This window comes from Diabrotica undecimpunctata, chromosome 1 (genome assembly GCF_040954645.1).
Source record: "Diabrotica undecimpunctata isolate CICGRU chromosome 1, icDiaUnde3, whole genome shotgun sequence".
In the NCBI taxonomy this organism is placed as follows: domain Eukaryota; kingdom Metazoa; phylum Arthropoda; class Insecta; order Coleoptera; family Chrysomelidae; genus Diabrotica; species Diabrotica undecimpunctata.
The window spans coordinates 13,228,933-13,246,547 of NC_092803.1; the positions used below are offsets into that span (position 1 = coordinate 13,228,933).

Genomic DNA, 17,615 nt, shown 5'->3' on the forward strand with positions numbered 1-17,615 from the left:
ATATCGAAGGATTCTGAAGATCTCATGCATGGTGAAAAATACAACACCTTGCGGTTTATATGAGAGCAAAATTAAAAGGCAGAAGTAGCGTGTCAAGAAGACGAATACCTTAGCTAAAAAATCTAAAAGCATAGTATGGTTGTAGCTCAAAACAACTCTTTAGAACATCTGCTTCGAAAGTCAGCGTGGTCATGATAATTGCCCCCCTCCGTAATAAAAACTTTTAGAGAAAGAAGTCTTCTTCCAGCTTAAAATAAAGTTTTGATGGCAAACTGTGTTTCCGTCAACATAAGGTTTTCTAAAAATAATTTTCCTGTCTTACACATTTATTACTTTCGTTTGGTTTCAAAAATGTTTCATTAATCTAAATATTTTTTTGTATTTCGTAATATTAAGAACAATAAAAGCAACATATGTGTACTAAGGTAAAATTAGTACTTACAGTACTTGCAGCTTAGATAAATTGTAGAAAGCATCTTGTGGAATATATTCGATCAGATTGTGCGCTAGCAGCAAATCATGCATTAGATACATCCCCCGAAATGGCCGCCCTTCGATGTCTTGAATATTGTTGCTAGCAAGATCTCTAAAATTACAAAATTATTATCGTTTAACAGTTTTTTATAGAAATACTTACAGAACTCTCATATCTTTACATCTGTTTAAATCGGGAACTGCATTTAGTTTGTTGGATTTTAGATCACTGAAATAAAAATACACATGTCTATTAATACAATACAATATAAAAGTATTTATGATTCTTATAACTAGAAGCGTAATCGTCATATTTGTACCATTTTTGACTGTTTTCATAAGTTTAATTAATTAATACTCAAATATATCTCCCATTTAAACATCAACAGACTTTAAGTTCACTTGATTGAAATAAATATTCGTGGTCCCAAAACATTCGTAGACAAATTATTATTTTATGCCCCAAAAGATTGAAAAAAAAATATCGGCATATTGTTGTGGAGGCTTAAATGTGTGCATAATACTCAAAGAAGAAAACGGTTTTAAAATCCAATTTGTAAGCAACAGTTTAAAGCAGAACACTGGCTGTAACAGACACTTACTTCCAACTACAAAATAAAAGCTTGCACACATAAAAATAGCCCTTACACAAAGAACGTCACATAGTTAGAAATAAAATAGACTGTCTACTTCTTTTTTTTGACCTTCTTTTGTCCATTTTTGAACATATGCCTCTTCCAACTCCTTGTATCGATCTCTATTCTGAGCAACTTACTCCCAATTTATTCCAGCTATTCTTTTGATGTCATCCATCTCATCTGTGGTCTTCCTCTTGGTCGTTTACCTTTGTAAGATCTACATTGTTGTATTGTGGCTTTCCAACGTTGGTCTTTTTGTTTAGCAGTGTGACCTGCGCCGCTTCATTTGATACTATATACTATCCAAAGGAAAATCATGGAGAAAGCATTGTGAGGAGATCGTACACACTACAGAAATCTCAGTTTTCTTTAGAGACTCTCAGATAGGTATAGCTTCATATTAAATAAGTCAGGTGAATATGCCCGAAATGGTAAAGAGGCCTCAAAAACACATTCCTGCGTCTGAAACTGAACCATACCACTAGACATATGGCAACACCCCGCACTGGAGACTATAAATTACCGGCTTGGGAGGAAAATAACCTTCTGTACAAAAAAATTATGTATCATACTACAGGCTACCTTAGGAATAAGGTAAGTACCAAGAGCGTGGAGGCTCATAAGGGTAGCTCTTACACCTAAATCTGGTAAAATTGAAAAGAATAAAGCCAAGTCTGTAGTAGAGCAAATCCTTCGGTCTGCTTCCAGTTTGCCTTTAACTTTATAAAAAAAAGAGAAAAAACTTACAGATCTCATACTAACTATGATTTCTCATCATAATATTAACTTCGGATTTAATTTATTGAGAATAATTTTTACCAAAAGGAATAGGAATAGAAGGGGAAAAACTTATTTCCTAAGTCTTGGTTACTTACTATAGGGTAAACTGGTCCATAGTGTGACGTTTTTTTAAGAGTAAATCACCTTGATTAAGCCTTTTTAAATTATAGTAAGGGTACCTATGCCTGGGTATGGATGTAAGCAAACTAATAATAATCTCAAGTAATTCTTTATTTATAATAAATTTTATTTAACTATAACCATAGTGGGACTTCAGCAAGTCCCACTATGGACCACTCGTTCCACTATGAACCACTATACGGTCCATTGTGGGAATCATAGGTGTCCATAGTGGGATTTTTAATAAAAGACACTTTTACTCTATTTTAAATTGGAAAAAATTCACAGAGAACATAAACTGGCGAGCAGTCCTAGCTGTACTTCCCCTAATGGCAGCAGGGGGCAGCTTTAGTAAAATATCTTTTGCTCCTACGGTAACTGCATCGGTTTAAAAAAAACAAATTTGCTGACCACAATTCTCTTCATGAGAGATATTATATTCATCTCCACTTATCTTATTAACCTGACCGATATAATGTTTAACAGATTTTTGTCATGTATTGTACTACAACATAGTTCTGATTTTGAATAGACAAATTATGATTTTCTGATGTGAAGTTTTCTAAATCGCTAGAATCGTTGCCAATCTCTTCACTAACATCACTGTTCGAACTAATGTCGTCATTAAAAACTTGACGTTTAACTTTTTTAGCCTTTTTCTCTTCTGAAAGTGTTTTTTAGTCAATCTTTCGTTATGCTGTTCCTCTATGGTGTCTTTTATGGAGTTATCTGTTATTATTACTGACTGTAGCTTATCTTTGCTTTTCCTAAAGTTTTTTCTAGGAGCGGCTTTGATATGTGACCTAATTTGCTGAGGGGTTATTATATTGAATGGGCCATTAATTGGGCTGACGTGTCGTGGTTCTTCTACATCCTGAATATCTACATTCTGACCATCTTCCACATCCTGAATACCATCGTTAGCCTTACTTTCGTTACCATTTCCATTTTCAGTCATCAACTCCTCGGTTATAATGGCTTTTAAATGGAAAGAAGCAGCTCACGTCGAGCGGTTGTAATATATGATGACTGCAATGGGGCGACAATGTCAATCAAAGAATCCCATTATCTTTACACAGATTCGATAGAACACAATAGAATACAAGAATTATGTATTAGAACTGGAAATTCTTTACTGCATCGCACGTGTTTAATAAAGTGCTCTATATACTTCAAAACATAGTCTCCAGTCATCTAACCAGAGGGAGACGCTGCCCCAGTAAGCATGAAAGGCTTAAATATTTTCCTCGTGAATACAAAGAATGGGGGCACAAAAGTCCGATTATCGCATATTGCAGTGTATATTGTTATTAATGTGCCTCTTTTAGAGCTTGTCACTTTTCTAATTTATTTTTGTTTAATGACAGCAAGTACCTTCCCGGGTTTATGCACATTGGTGATACCAGTGTCATTACAATTGTATATTTGGTTCGACTGGATATTATGTTTCGTTATCACATTTCTCAAGTTTGTGAAAAATGTAGCCACATTATGCTTGTTGAAGCTGGGGGCCTTTCCAAGGCTGGTTGCTTCTGGTTTTCGAAGCGATAACATAGGGTGTCGTTTCCTAAAATTATTAATCCATTCGATTTCAGCTATTTTCTTCTTGTGCCAAGCTCGAGGCACCGTTTTATTATTAATAATGGCATACTTATAAGCCAATTCATGAGTATGTATTAATGTTAAGCTAATGTGCTACACATTTCACAAGTCTGAATTATGTACTCGCACAATAGCTGTTCCTCTCTACCTGTAAATATTGTTTAAAACCATGGCTTCGTCCATATTCAAAATCATTTGTGTTTTCTTCATTAGCTTCAATAGCTAATTTGAACTTTTTTCGTTTTCCGCTATACAGCCGACTTGCTTACAGCATGCTTTTTGGATACACTCACTAATGACATTTGATTTTCTACAACATCTTCTACTGCACAATGCATAGACCTTGCATATACTTCATGATCCTCTAGGCCTTTTTCGAAAACTGCTGATAGTTGAGATCTTGGATGTCACGAAATATTTTTTTTTTGTGGCATAGACTTTCGTCATTCAGCTAGTCTCGAAAGGTTATAATATATTCCTTAAAAAAGTATACACAGATAAGTACAGATTATTTCTCTCAGACAAATGCACAGCGATATCCCTAAAACGAAATAGACGAATAATTAATAGAAGAGCACGTCGAAGGAAAATACAAGGACACTCGCTTCTCGTCTAGGGGTCCATCAAGACATTTATTTTAACAGACAAACAATACTGGACCACGGATAAGGTATTATTAGTCACGAAATATTTAATTCTGCAAAGAATGAAAATGTTTAGCATGTTTTAGTATATTTCAGCCTGGATCGCATTAGGTTAACATGTATGGACTGCTTTTTATATATAATAAAATACAAATGACCAAAAATGTTATCAAAGTGGTAGAGCTAGGTTTAAACACAATAAGACGATATTGAGGTTATGTATGTTTCACATATCCATACCAAATCCAAGTCAAAAAGGATGCATTCCGGCGAAATATTCGAAAAAATCTGAACAATAAAATAAAAATGTTCAATTGGTCACTCACCTGAGTTTCCAAAATATCGAGACGCACAGTACTAATTAAAAACTAACACGAATTTCGGAGGCGGCACTTTTATGATAGCACACATACTGAAATATAGCTCTGCCGCGACGACAAAATAGTCAGAACAGTGAAATTCGGGCACTTAATGCGGTACGAAGACAAATATCGAGTTCTTCAACTCGTTATGCAGGGTTAAGTATTTGCCAGGAGAGGACCGGGACGCCGTCGTATCTTGTGGTTAAAAAACCTCCGACAATGGTTTGAGATGACCATTGCGGAGCTGTTTCGCAGAGCAGTCAACAAAACGATGATAGCCTTGATGATCGCCAACATCCGGACCGGATAAGGTACTGAAGAAGAAGAAGAAGTGAAATTCCCACTATGGACTACGTCCATAGTGGGAATGTTCAAAAATGTATAAATGTTCAAAAGACCAAATATATGTGTTGCACTAGGTCAAGCAACCCAACGCCTACACGAATAATAATTGATGACCTAGAACTGGAAGGTGTTGACACCTTCATATACTTAGGGTCACTGCTAACCAAAGATAACAACGTCAGTGAAGAAATCAAAAGAAGAATAGTGCTCGCCAATAAGTGTTACTATGGCTTAAGAAGACAGATGGCGTCAAAAATGCCTAGAAAAATTAGACTGACTGTATACAAAACACTAATAAGACCAGTGCTAATATATGGTTCAGAAACTTGGACACTAACACAGAATGACCAAGAATTGCTCAAACGTTTTGAGCGAAAAGTACTAAGACGAATATATGGATGCATAAAAGAACAAGGTTTGTGGCGCAGGTGTTACAATTTTGAGTTGTATAGAAGATTTTGAGAACCTGACGTTGTAAAATTCATTAAGGTAGCACGCCTCAGATGGATAGGTCATGTAATCAGACGAGAGGAAGATGCCATAGTCAGAAAAGTTTTTGACCGAAGAGGGCCGATTGGACAACGAAGAAGAGCAAGACCGAGACTTAGGTACCAAGACAACCTAGAAAATGATTTGAAGTCTATCGGAATTAGAGCATGGAGAAGAGTTGCCAGAGACAGGGGCGAATGGAGGATTGTTCTGAAAAAGGCTTTGGCTCATAAAGAGCTGTAACGCCACTGATGATAGACTACGTCCCACTATGAACCAGTTTACCCTAAAGAAAAATGGTAACTCGAATTTAGGACAAATAATCAACCGAACATAACCAAAGTGTCCGATTCAGTTCCATAAATTTAAATCGAATTATCGAACAAATTGCTTGTAATTGCACAATATATGGACTAAATTGTATTTTGTTACGCAAGTGTGATTACTTAAAATTAAAAAAAAAGTTATTGCTTTTTTTTGTTCTATTTCTATTTTGTTTTTATTTCAATTAAATATTTTCAAACATAAAACAATTTAGCAATTTTTACTAAAACAATTACTCTAAGTATAACTCGATAGATTCCTTTGATATTTAAGTAGAGAGGAGTGTATAAAGATGATGACGTTTTTGACAACATAGATATAGTGTGACAACGTTTTGCACAAGATATATCATTTAAATCCTAGCCAGAATTATTTTTATTAGTTATCTAGTGTAACAACAATTTACTTACAGACTCTTTAACCTGGGGCACGTGCTACACAGCGATTCTGGCACCGAAGAAATCCCCGCCCGGTCCAACCTCAATATCTCCAGGGCGCTGGTGCCGTTCAGATTCGGAAACGTGGATAGTTCTCTGGCATCCGAAAGAATCCTGCAAAAAAGAACCGTAAATCAAAACAAATTAGATATTATTATACATTATTACATTCTTCTAGTGATTTATTCGGTTGTTTTTTACTGTTTCGGTGATAGAATTGCGAAACAAGATTTGGAACCGCTGGGGATTTTTAATTTTCGAAACTTATGGCTTTTGTGAACTGCCTGGGTAGGGGGATGTGTTCTGGATGTTTGGTTTTACTGTAGTAGACAACCATAAATAAAGACATAGTTGTATTATTATCCTTTATTAATTGTAATCTCTTAAACATATAATAGTGGGCAATAATATATTTTATTGCATTAAAATAACATTGTGGAAGCTAAATTTAGTACTGAGTATCCTAAATATATTGAATAATATTATATTAAATAGATAATAAAACTTTTGTATAAATCTTTTTTGCTCCTTGGTTGAGGAATGTTTTGCCTTTTCTGGCATCCATTGTTTCAGCGGCTCTTATACTTCTGGCTTTCTGTTGGTAATCTAGTATTTGTGAGTAAGTCGATGTTTATTTATTTCGACTATATACAGGGTGTGGAGTGACAAGTTCTAATTAAAAGTAATGGCGGAAATAGTTAAGGTAAAATTCTGAAATTACAAAGCTGTAGGTTTTGGATGACGCTAAGTTGAAATATAAGGTTGTGCTGAATATAGCACTTCTGATTACACCAAAAGTAGATATGAACTTTGTAATTTTAAATAGATCCTAATATTTTTTATTTTATTTTATAATTTTACATAATAGTTTAGATAAAATTAGTCTCGTTATTAATGGAGATATCATTATTCAATCTAGACTAGGATTTTCCTAAAATTTTGAATAAAATCGAAATATTTCGAAAATACTTTTCTATTTTTAAATGTTCTATTTGAATTCTAGTAACACTGTTAACTTTTGACGAGCAGTTTATATACTGAAATACCATAGAGCCATCTACACAACTTGACTTCAATTATTTTCACTACTACATTTTCCTAATATGATATCGAACTATATGTCACCGTCTATTTAGTAAGATATCCCAATTAATTCCAAATTGAACACAAACACTTTGAGATTAAATTCTTGGGTTGATTGATTGCTCAAGTAATAAGATCTGTGATTGATTTATGACCAAAATCACGAAATAATTACGAAGCAGATCATTTTCAAATCCATTTTAGGAGATTTTTTCTACAAGGAGTGCTGCATGATTGTCGACAGGTAGAGCAGATTTTCATAAATCTTTTTTAATGAACCTAATACGATTCTTTTAATAAAGGCTAAATGTTTTCAGGATTGGATTTAGTAGGAATATCCCAATAAATTTAATAATTAAAAGGAACATTTGTAATTTTTCATGACTTTATTTTTATTATTTGTGATATTAAATACCATTAAGCAGCGGACAGAAAGGGGGCAAAGGACGAGGCGCTTTCCGCTTATGGTTGTAGGGATAAGGCGAGATGGTTTGCCAATTTTTGTGTTGAGTGGGGCAGTTGTATACACTGACGATGAGTCTTAGGGGGACATTGGGAGTATGGATTTTTGGCAGGCCGTATATTCTTGGAATTCAGGATGATTTTTCTCTAAGTATGATATTTTTTGATGTCTGAAGGTAAAGTGGACTTATTTATGATAGATTTGGTGTTTTTTCGTCGTTTTTTCTAGATTTGTGGTGGGATCGTTTGGAATTAAGAAGTTCGAACTTTCTTAAAAAATTCTTTCCTTTTCATTGATCTTTTGAAAAACATTTCTATTTAAACCTCATATATACTAGTTAATTTTGACATTGTTTCTATATTCACCAACATTCCTATTGATAAAACCATTTCTATCTTGGACTCTAAACATCAAAATCCCCAAGACACATTATCTCTTATAAAACACTGCATGTCTTATACATACTTTTCATTCCAAAGTCATGTCTATTGTCAAATCAAAGGTGCCCCAATGGGATCTACAAGGAACATTTCGAAATAACCGCCCTGTTTCAAACCCACCTGCTGGTTACGGTAAGTTGCTGACACCTTTGTTATTTGACACCATGGTAAGAACACATAAGATCTCTTCCGTTCCATCTAAATGGAATATGAATCAAATGTTCTTGTTCCGTAACATCCACCTCACAGTTTTTCCCATTCCGTGTACCGGAAACCCACCCATCTTTCTTCGTTATGTGCCGTCTTCTACCGAAGGTAAGTGAACATCAAACGATATGTTTCTCTGTTTTGTGCCGCATGTATTATGTTCGCAGCTTCTGATATTTGAAACCATTCTCTCAAGTTTCTCAGCCAGGATCTCTTCTTTCTGCCCAAACCAGTTCTACCTTCAATCTTGCCTTTCACGATAAGCTGTAGCAGACTGTACTTATTAATACGGAACACATGGCCCAGGTATGACGCTTTTCTTCTTTCAACAGTTGTTAAAAATTCCACCTCTTTACCCATTCGTCTTAATACCTCTGTGTTGGTCACTCTGTCTGTCCAAGGTATTCTCAGTATGCGTCGATACAGCCACATTTCTAGAGCTGCTAACTTATTTATAGTTACTGCTGTTAACGTCCACCCTTTAACTCCGTAAAGTAGCGTAGAGAGTACGTAGCATTTCGTGGCGCGCCATCGGAGTTTAACGCTTAGGTGGCGGTTGCTTAAGAGCTTTCTCATTTTGATGAATTTGGATCTTGCTATTTCAATTCGGATCTTTATCTCTACGTCTGGGTCCCACTTATCATTTACTTTATATCCCAGAAATTTACATCGGTGTACTCTTTCAATACGTTCGGTTTCAATATTCAGGTGGATAAGTTGAATGTTCTTTTTACTGATCACCATAAATTTAGTTTTCTTTCTATCGATCTTCAGTCCAAATGGGTTGCCAGTTGTATTTATTCTATTTAGCATCATCTGTAAATCTTTGATGTTATCGGCCATATATAACAGTATCATCTGCATATCGAAAATTACTTATTGGTACGCCATTAATCTTGATGCCCACGTTGTACTCTTCCAGTGCCTCTAGAAGTATTTGTTCCGTGTACAGGTTGAAAAGCAGAGAGAAGCAGAGAGGTTGAAAAGCGAAAGAATATAGCCCTGTCTAACTCCTCTCTAAATGGTTACGTTTTCACTCACCATGTGTCTATTTTTCATGTGGGCTGTTTGATTCCAATATAGATTATTTATAATCTGGAAGTCCTGTAAGATGTAATAGTTAATGATATAGATGTAATAGTAGATGTAATAAACCCACCCATACAAACTGTTATATCAATGCCCAGTCACATCATCACCCCGCCCAACTTAATTCAGTTATCAACACGTTTGTTTCCCGTTCCATAAGACTTAGCGACGACAATCACAGATTATTCAAAATCAATTTAATAAACCAATCACTATTACAAAACAGCTACCGCAAAACCCATATCAATAGGAGCATTCAAAAACCTTTAAGCTTCATTCCATCCAAAAAAGAAACCTTGTCGCGTTATCAACCCAAAATCTTTCTACATTTTATCAAAGTGATAAGATCTGCTGACAAGGTCAGTAGAACTCTTAACCTTCTAAATACCAAAACCATCTTCACTACTCACTCCAAGTTATCCAATCTCGTCAGATCCGTAAAATACCAAATCCCCAATGAAGACCATGGTGTTTACAATACCTTGCTCCAGTTGCCCATGAACATACATTCTTCTTCTTGATGTGCCTATCCGTTACGAATGTTGGCGATCATCATGGCAATCTTTATCATATCTGCAGCAGCGCGGAAAAGCTGCACAGATGTTGTATTGACCCAGATTCTGAGGTTCTTTAACCAAGATGTTCTTTTTCTTCCTGGACCTCGTTTTCCAAATATTTTTCCTGGCAAGATAGCTTGAAGGAGAGTATATCTGGATTCATTATGAACATACATAGGACAGAGAAACCGATGAAATCACAACTGTATTTACAAACATTATTGAAACGCGCAGTATTGAAATTGAAACACGCGCTAACAGTTTAATCACGAGATGTCGCTAAAAGACTGCCGACAGCATGGAGTCCGCTGCTACAGCGACCCATGCGCCAACGGATTCCGCTCAGACCGTTTCCGCGCTAACTGATGGTATAAAAGCAGCCACACAGGGTAAGACCGGTCATCACTCGACACTGAACCATATCCCCCTTTATATTGGCTCCAAAATGGGTGCCAAAACGTAGAGTTTTAAATTTTCAATGCGGTTCTTCCCGAAAACATAGTAATTTTTGTTTACCTCTCAGCTAAAATTTATGTCTATGTATGAAAATACTCATATCTTTTTTTTTTTCAGATTCAAACTACTGTAATTTATTTAATAGAGGTCGGCATATTTGTCAATGCCTGGATTTTCTTTCCAAAAGTCGTTGTCTTCGTTCACCCGATGAGATGACATGTTTCTTTTTTTTTCTGACATGGCTAGAACCGATGATAGAGTAAGAGAAGGAAACATTAGATTCTTCTTCTTCTATGGGTCTTGATTTGTTTCCAAATGTTTGCGAACATTTGGAAACGAATATATTCTTGCTTTATTAGCAGCGGCGCGGAAAATTTTTGTAGTATTTATTTCAAACTATATGCTAAGGTTCTTTACGCAAAGATTTCCAAATATTTAAATAGATGAATTCTTTTAAGGTTGTAGTATAGTCAGATATTTTGTTTTTTCTTTGTTGACTCTAGAACAACTTCTTTTGCGGCATTTACAATTTAATGAAACGATAGCCAGAATATTTTTAAATCATTTTGTAGATAATATATCCGATCCGATCCTAGGTCTTTGTTAGTTTGTGAATAGCTTTTGATATTTCCTCCACAGTAGGTTCTTCTATTATAGGTATATCAGCTCGTCAAAGCATCTTCTCAGGTCTCTATCTCTTCAGCCTCACCAGTAAATAGGTGAACTTTGCCATTATTATGACAGTTTCAGCTCTTGGTTTAGAGAAATTCTGTTTATATTTTTATCTACCAAAAAAATGTTATAGACCCTAGTTATTCGAAAATCTTTTCTTTCTGTGACCTGTTTTGGGCTTTTAGCGTATTTTTCGCCTTTATTCTGGACCTTCTGTATTTCTTTATATTTTGCTCGTTTGGACGGTGCAGAAGTCGTTGCCGAGCCTGTTTCCTTAACTTTCAGACCCTCTCTTATTCGTCATCAAACCAGTTCTAATTTTTAGTATTTTTTCTGATACTGTGGAGAATTAAATTTTTAAATATTTCCCACACTGTGTCAGCATTACTTTGATTTTGCTACGGATCCCAAAGTTTTCGTCATAGTTGTACCATATTTAGTTATTTTTTAAAGCGAAAAAATGAATCGTAAAAAGCAATTGGGTTACAAGTGTATATACATTTTTGTTAAGTTTTTAATATTAGTTTTATAAATATTCAAATTAAATATTTTTAAAACTTATTATAGAAGTAGAATTTCTTAGTAAAATTAAGAAAAAAATATCGATAATTTATTTCTCTTGCTAACCAAAACATCCGTACAAAACTAAAATGAAAACAAACAAACAAAAAATAGTAGAAACATAATACTTGCAGCTTTCGTAGTCTTGGCAGGAAGGAAAATGCGTGGGCGTCCACCCCTATCAGCGGATTGCCCTTAAGTTCCAACAGGGCTAGGGCGGGAGTTTTCTGAAGAAGGCCTCCTTCGATATACTTGATCCTGTTACCTGATATGGAGCTGTAAAAACAATACAGTGTTAGATTTCAAGTAAATTGGTTTGTTCGGCTAAAGATAATTCATAGCTTTGAGATGTTTCTCTTATAACTAACAGCGACATCGATATATGTTCTTAGATATATTTTAGAACTTGGATAATAGAGAAGATATTGGAAAGGATAGAACTTAAGTATCAAGACATATTTATCGTCAATATTATACAGTGAAACTATAAAGAAAAGAACAGATTAGTTAAACCTTAATAAGACAACGGGAACATATTTCCCACTTTATTTTGCCGCCAAATTTCGATTGTCGCTGTCAATACACAGCATGTTGAATTTTGTTTTATTTTTGTTGATTTTGTGATATTAAGTATTCGTTTCATGGATAAATACACCAACTATTCTGACAGTTATTCGTCGGATCTGATTTTTACTTGACAATCGACGATTAGATGTTGATAGGTTATAATATTTCTTGCCGCTAAAAGTTGATTTTTATTACAATTTCGGAAATAAAATAGTATAAAATTAGTATTTCTTCGGTTTGGGTTCAATAAAATATATATTACATGTGGAACTAGATTTTATTTTCCATAGCAATCAACGTTTCGGCAATAAACCCTTGCCTTTGTCAAGATTTAAAACGTAAAACGGGACACAGATATTAGTTCATTAATGTCTGTGTCCCGCTTTGCTTCAGATACCAAAAGTATATAAACAAACAAATTAATTCTCCCGATGTCCCATGTCTTATTCCGGGTTAAAACGTCTCACTAGAAACCCTTACTATAAGTTCTTTAAGATTCTTATTTGGTAGTAATTAAATTTTCGTTATAAAAAAAACATAATATCTAATAGGGTAATGAAAAGTCTTTACAACATACCATGCGTCAACATATTTATATAATCGTGGCATTAACCCCAAACCAAGTTTTGCAAGAAATCCCTCCACCGTATTAAAAGTTTTAACAAAATAAAACTCATAACTAGTTTCTCGCCAAGGATCTGATATGAAAAATGTATGGCGGAAAGTTTGCTGTTACTTCCAGATATTTTATTAAATAATTTAACAAAGAAGAAGTTTGTAAATAATGATGACCATAGTGTTCAAGCTGCTACTTTTTATTGCGGGTGGATAAAAGTGTACTTTTTTGAATTAAATTTGAATGAGTTTTTTACATAATAATCATCCCATTATGGGTTTGGTTTTACAGTTTCTGGTGTGACTTCGCTGTTTCCACCACTTTTTTCTATTCTTCTCTATCTTTGATTGTCCTTTCTATATTTCCAATTTCCATACTTCCTAAGTCTTCTTCGGTTATAACTCTTAACGGATTGCTCTCCTCTCTCCTCATTATATGTCCATACCATCTAATTCTTTGTGCTTTTATGGCTCTAACTGTGTTCTCTTGACCCATCCATTTTTGTATTTTGTGATTCATCCATTGTCTTGCATCCTCTTCGTTTTCCCTCTTTGGTCCTAGAATTTTTCTGATAATCTTACTCTCAAAAACTTTCAATCGTTCTTCTTCTCTTGGTATTAATGTAAATGTTTCTGCAGCATATACAACTAATGGTCTTATGGTCATTTTGTAGATTTTCATTTTTGTGTTTCTGCTTATCTTCTTATCTCTAAACATTTTTTTATTTCTATAAAAAACTGTATTTCCCGATTGAATTCTTCTTTTTATATCTACACTTTCATTTCTTCTGTTGACTAGTACTCCCAAATATTTGAATGTTTCAACCTACTTTTTTGATTTTTTTACATTTTTACTTTTACATTTTTTATTTCTTGAAAGGTTTTCTTTAATGCCCTTTTGTCTGTTGCTGCTATGGTTATATCGTCCGCATATCCAAATATTTGTACTGCATTCTTTTTTATGGTTCCGCATTTGACAGCTTTTTTATTATTTGGTCTAGTGATGGAATAGATAATACTGTTGAGAGCAATCTCCTTGTCTTACTTCATTTTTAATTTTTATTATTTCTGTTCTTTCTCTATTGTCATTTTTATCATTCTTATAATTTTATTTGGTATATTATACTCTATACAGTCCAGAGAGACGGCGAGAAGATAAGCTGCCAATGGAGAAAGTATTTTGAGCAACTCCTAAATACAGAAAAACCCACAACGACAGGGCAACAAAGACAGTACTAGTTAGCCGAACCTGAAATACCAGCGCCCACACTAGCTGAAGTAAAGTCCGCAATTTCGTCCCTAAAAAACCATAAAGCTCCAGGCCCAGACGGCATACAGGTGGAACTACCAAGAAAAGGAGGAAAAAAGCTGCACCTTGAAATATATCATCTTATAAGAAAAGTCTGGGAAAGAAAAGAAATACCGAAACACAGGCATGAAAGCCATAGAGAACCTATCCACAAGAAGGGAGACAAAAAAATATGTCGGAACTATAGAGGAATATCGTTAATCAATACAACGTACAAAATTATATCCATAATACTGTCTAAAAGGCTAACTCCATACGCAGAGAAAATAATAGGCGACTACCAAAGTGGATTCAGACCGGGAAGGTCGACCATAGACCAGATATTCGTCCTACGCCAGGTGTTGGAAAAAAACTGGGAATTCAACAGCGATGTACACCAAATCTTCGTGGACTTTAAACATGCTTACGATTCTGTTAGCAGAGAAGGATTGTGGGAGACCATGGTAGAAATGTGAGTACCTGGAAAGCTGATATAGCACAGGAGAGCACATAGAACGCTTCCGCACGGATCAGAATTGGCAGCACCAAGTCTGAGGAATTCCTCATTGACACCGGGCTTAGAGAAGGAGATCCCCCTGCTATTTAATTTTGCACTGGAACATGCGGTAAGGAAAGCTCAACCACAATTGACAAACGAATTTGCCACCCAGGAATCAAAAATACTATTGGCGTTTGCAGATGACGTGGACACAATTACACAATCCATCAGAGATGTAAAAGAAGTTTTCACCCTGTTCGAAAGGGGAGCCAAGGAAGTTGGTCTGAAGGTCAACGAGGACAAGACCAAGTACATGATGGTTACGAAGAACTCAAAACCAAGGGTTAGACAAAACGTAACAATCAATGAATACAACTTTGAAGTCGTCTAAGAATTCAAGTACCTGGGAGCGATCATAACATCTAAAAATAAATATGAAAAGGACGTGGCAGCCAGGATCATTGCAGAAAACAGGGCATATTACTCATTAATGACCGTACTTAAATCAAAAATATTCTCAATACCAGCAAAAATAAGAGTGTACAAGACAATAATTCGTACCATAATAACGTATGGAACCGAGACATGGACTCTGAACCAGCGGGAAACGACAAAATGACTGGTACTGGAAAGAAAAATACTGCGGACTATCTATGGGCCTTGCAGAGAAGAGAAAACAGAAGAATGGACAAGAAGACACAATAATGAACTCCAGACAGTATATGGAGATAAAAACAGTACGCTACATTAAAGAAAACCGAATAAAATTGGCGGGCCACGTACTAAGATTGAGTCACGAAAGACTCTGAACGCCACATTCTGGGAAAGGCCCGATGCCAGAAAGTCAGTTGGTCACCCAAGAAAGAGATAATTGGACGCAGTAGCCAGTGATCTACGCAAAATGGGAATACAGCAATGGGAAATAGCTGCTCAGGACCGACAACAATGGAGGAAAATAGTAAACGCGACCTAGACTCACATAGAGTTGTAGAGCCAAATGATAATGATGATATTACTCTCTTGTAAGTCTTGGATCATTTTACTTCTGTTTAGTCTAGGAAAGTCTAGGAAAAGTATACGTGTTTTTCCGTCGTACACGTATGTTTTCTCAATCACTTGTTTTAGCGTATGTATAGTGTCTATCATGGATCTTCCTTTTCTAAAACCGTACTGGTAAACCCTATGCTTTGTTTTCTCTTTCACTTCGGTATAGGTCAATTCTTCTTCTTCTTCATCTTGTTCTGTGTTCGTTTGTTTCTCTTTCTTTTTCTCTATCCGTGTCTTGATATATTTCTTCGAAATACTTCTGCCATTTTTCTGTTTCTATAGCTATATTAGCTGTCCGTTTTCGGTTACCGAGTTTTAAGTATTGGTACAATGGTTTTGAGTTGTGTCTTTTATTTTCTGTTTTTATCTCGTTCATAATTTTTTCTAGTTTTTGATTTTTTTTTTCGATTTAAATAATTTCTTTACCTTTTGCTTTTGAGCTTTGTATTTTTCTCGTTTTTCTTCTTTACTTGTGCTTAACCATTTCAATCTTGTTTTATTTTTTTCTTCCACTGTTAATTTGCACTCATCGTCAAACCAATTATTTCTTCTTTTATTTTGCATTTTACCATCCACTTTCTCTGCTGCATTGTTTATTTCTTGTTTAATTTTTTTCCACTTTTCCTCCATTTGTTGTTCTTTGAACTACATATCTGTATTTACTTCCTGTACAAGTCTTTTTCTTAATTTTTTTTGCTTTCAATTTATCTACGTCCCATTTTCTCTGTGCCTTTCCTCTTTTATTCTTCGTTGTTTTTATTTTACATTTTGTAATCACTGGCATATGGTCCGACTCGATGTTAACCCCTCTGTGAGATCTAACGTCATTTATGGATTGTTTAGGTGTCTTTTCAATCAGTACATGGTGTATTTGATTTTTATGTCCAGGTTGATAATGGCGCTGCTAAATTACATAGTCTGTCTCCATTATTGTTTGTAGTGTCATATAATGAGTTTATACCTGCAATCTCTCTGAAGCAATTTTCTTTGTCTATTTGGGCATTGAAATATCCCTTAAGGATTAATATATCTTCTCTTGGGTATATATATATATATATATACATATATATATATATATATATATATACATATATATATATATATATATATATATATATATATATATATATATATATATATAACAGAAATACAAGACTTCTTCAAAAGTATATATTTTTCTATAAAACCAGTTAATTAGTATTAAAAGCGTAAAGATAAAAGGTTTATTCAGCTATGAAACATTTTTGGTAAAAGACTAACTCGGTTCACTAATGCTTCGTTGGAAATGAATAATTGAAAAGTTCTGTGATAAATCACTGAGCGAAGCTCCATAAACGTTCGTTAGGAAGTATTAAGTTGTAACTATGAATATGTTACTATTTAAGTTTCGTGAAAAATTAACAGGATTATTTAGACAAATTTTTACAGATAAAACTTTGGATGAATCTAAAGACAATGCTAATAAGCATTATTAAGTCATAAACTATATTTTATGATACACTAGTTCGTTATTATGTTTTATTGCTTAGTTACCAATGCATAAAGTGCACGTTAGGTTCCGCACAGGCATAAAGACAGTTAAAGATAACATTTATTGTTAAAGTTGTGAAATATGGAATCAAATTATTATAGCTACATCAAACCATCAAAAATTTGTGCCATAGATCTTGTTTCTCTCTCTTATACACGACGGCATAAGAGTATGACGTCCTGTCAAAAGCGCTTCATTACCAAATAAAAAACAAAGTTTTAAAATTAAATGACCTAAAAATAGTTATAGGAAAATGATATAACAAGGTTTAAACTTGAATTTACGTCCCTGGTAAATTCAAAAATATTTTTTTTTAGTTGTGTTT

General features: G+C 34.6%; 1 protein-coding gene across 2 annotated transcripts in view; it reads right to left on the reverse strand.

Annotated features, from left to right (window-relative positions):
- rk (G-protein coupled receptor rickets) overlaps positions 1-17,615 on the reverse strand; it is an 896,029-nt gene that overhangs the window by 24,421 nt on the left and 853,993 nt on the right. For both annotated transcript variants that reach the window (XM_072536684.1, XM_072536673.1), the window contains 4 exons: positions 11,876-12,019; positions 6,189-6,329; positions 638-703; positions 443-586 (listed from right to left, as the gene is read on the reverse strand). In XM_072536684.1, the coding sequence (XP_072392785.1) occupies positions 443-586; positions 638-703; positions 6,189-6,329; positions 11,876-12,019 (495 nt within the window). The remainder of the gene's footprint in view (positions 1-442; positions 587-637; positions 704-6,188; positions 6,330-11,875; positions 12,020-17,615) is intronic.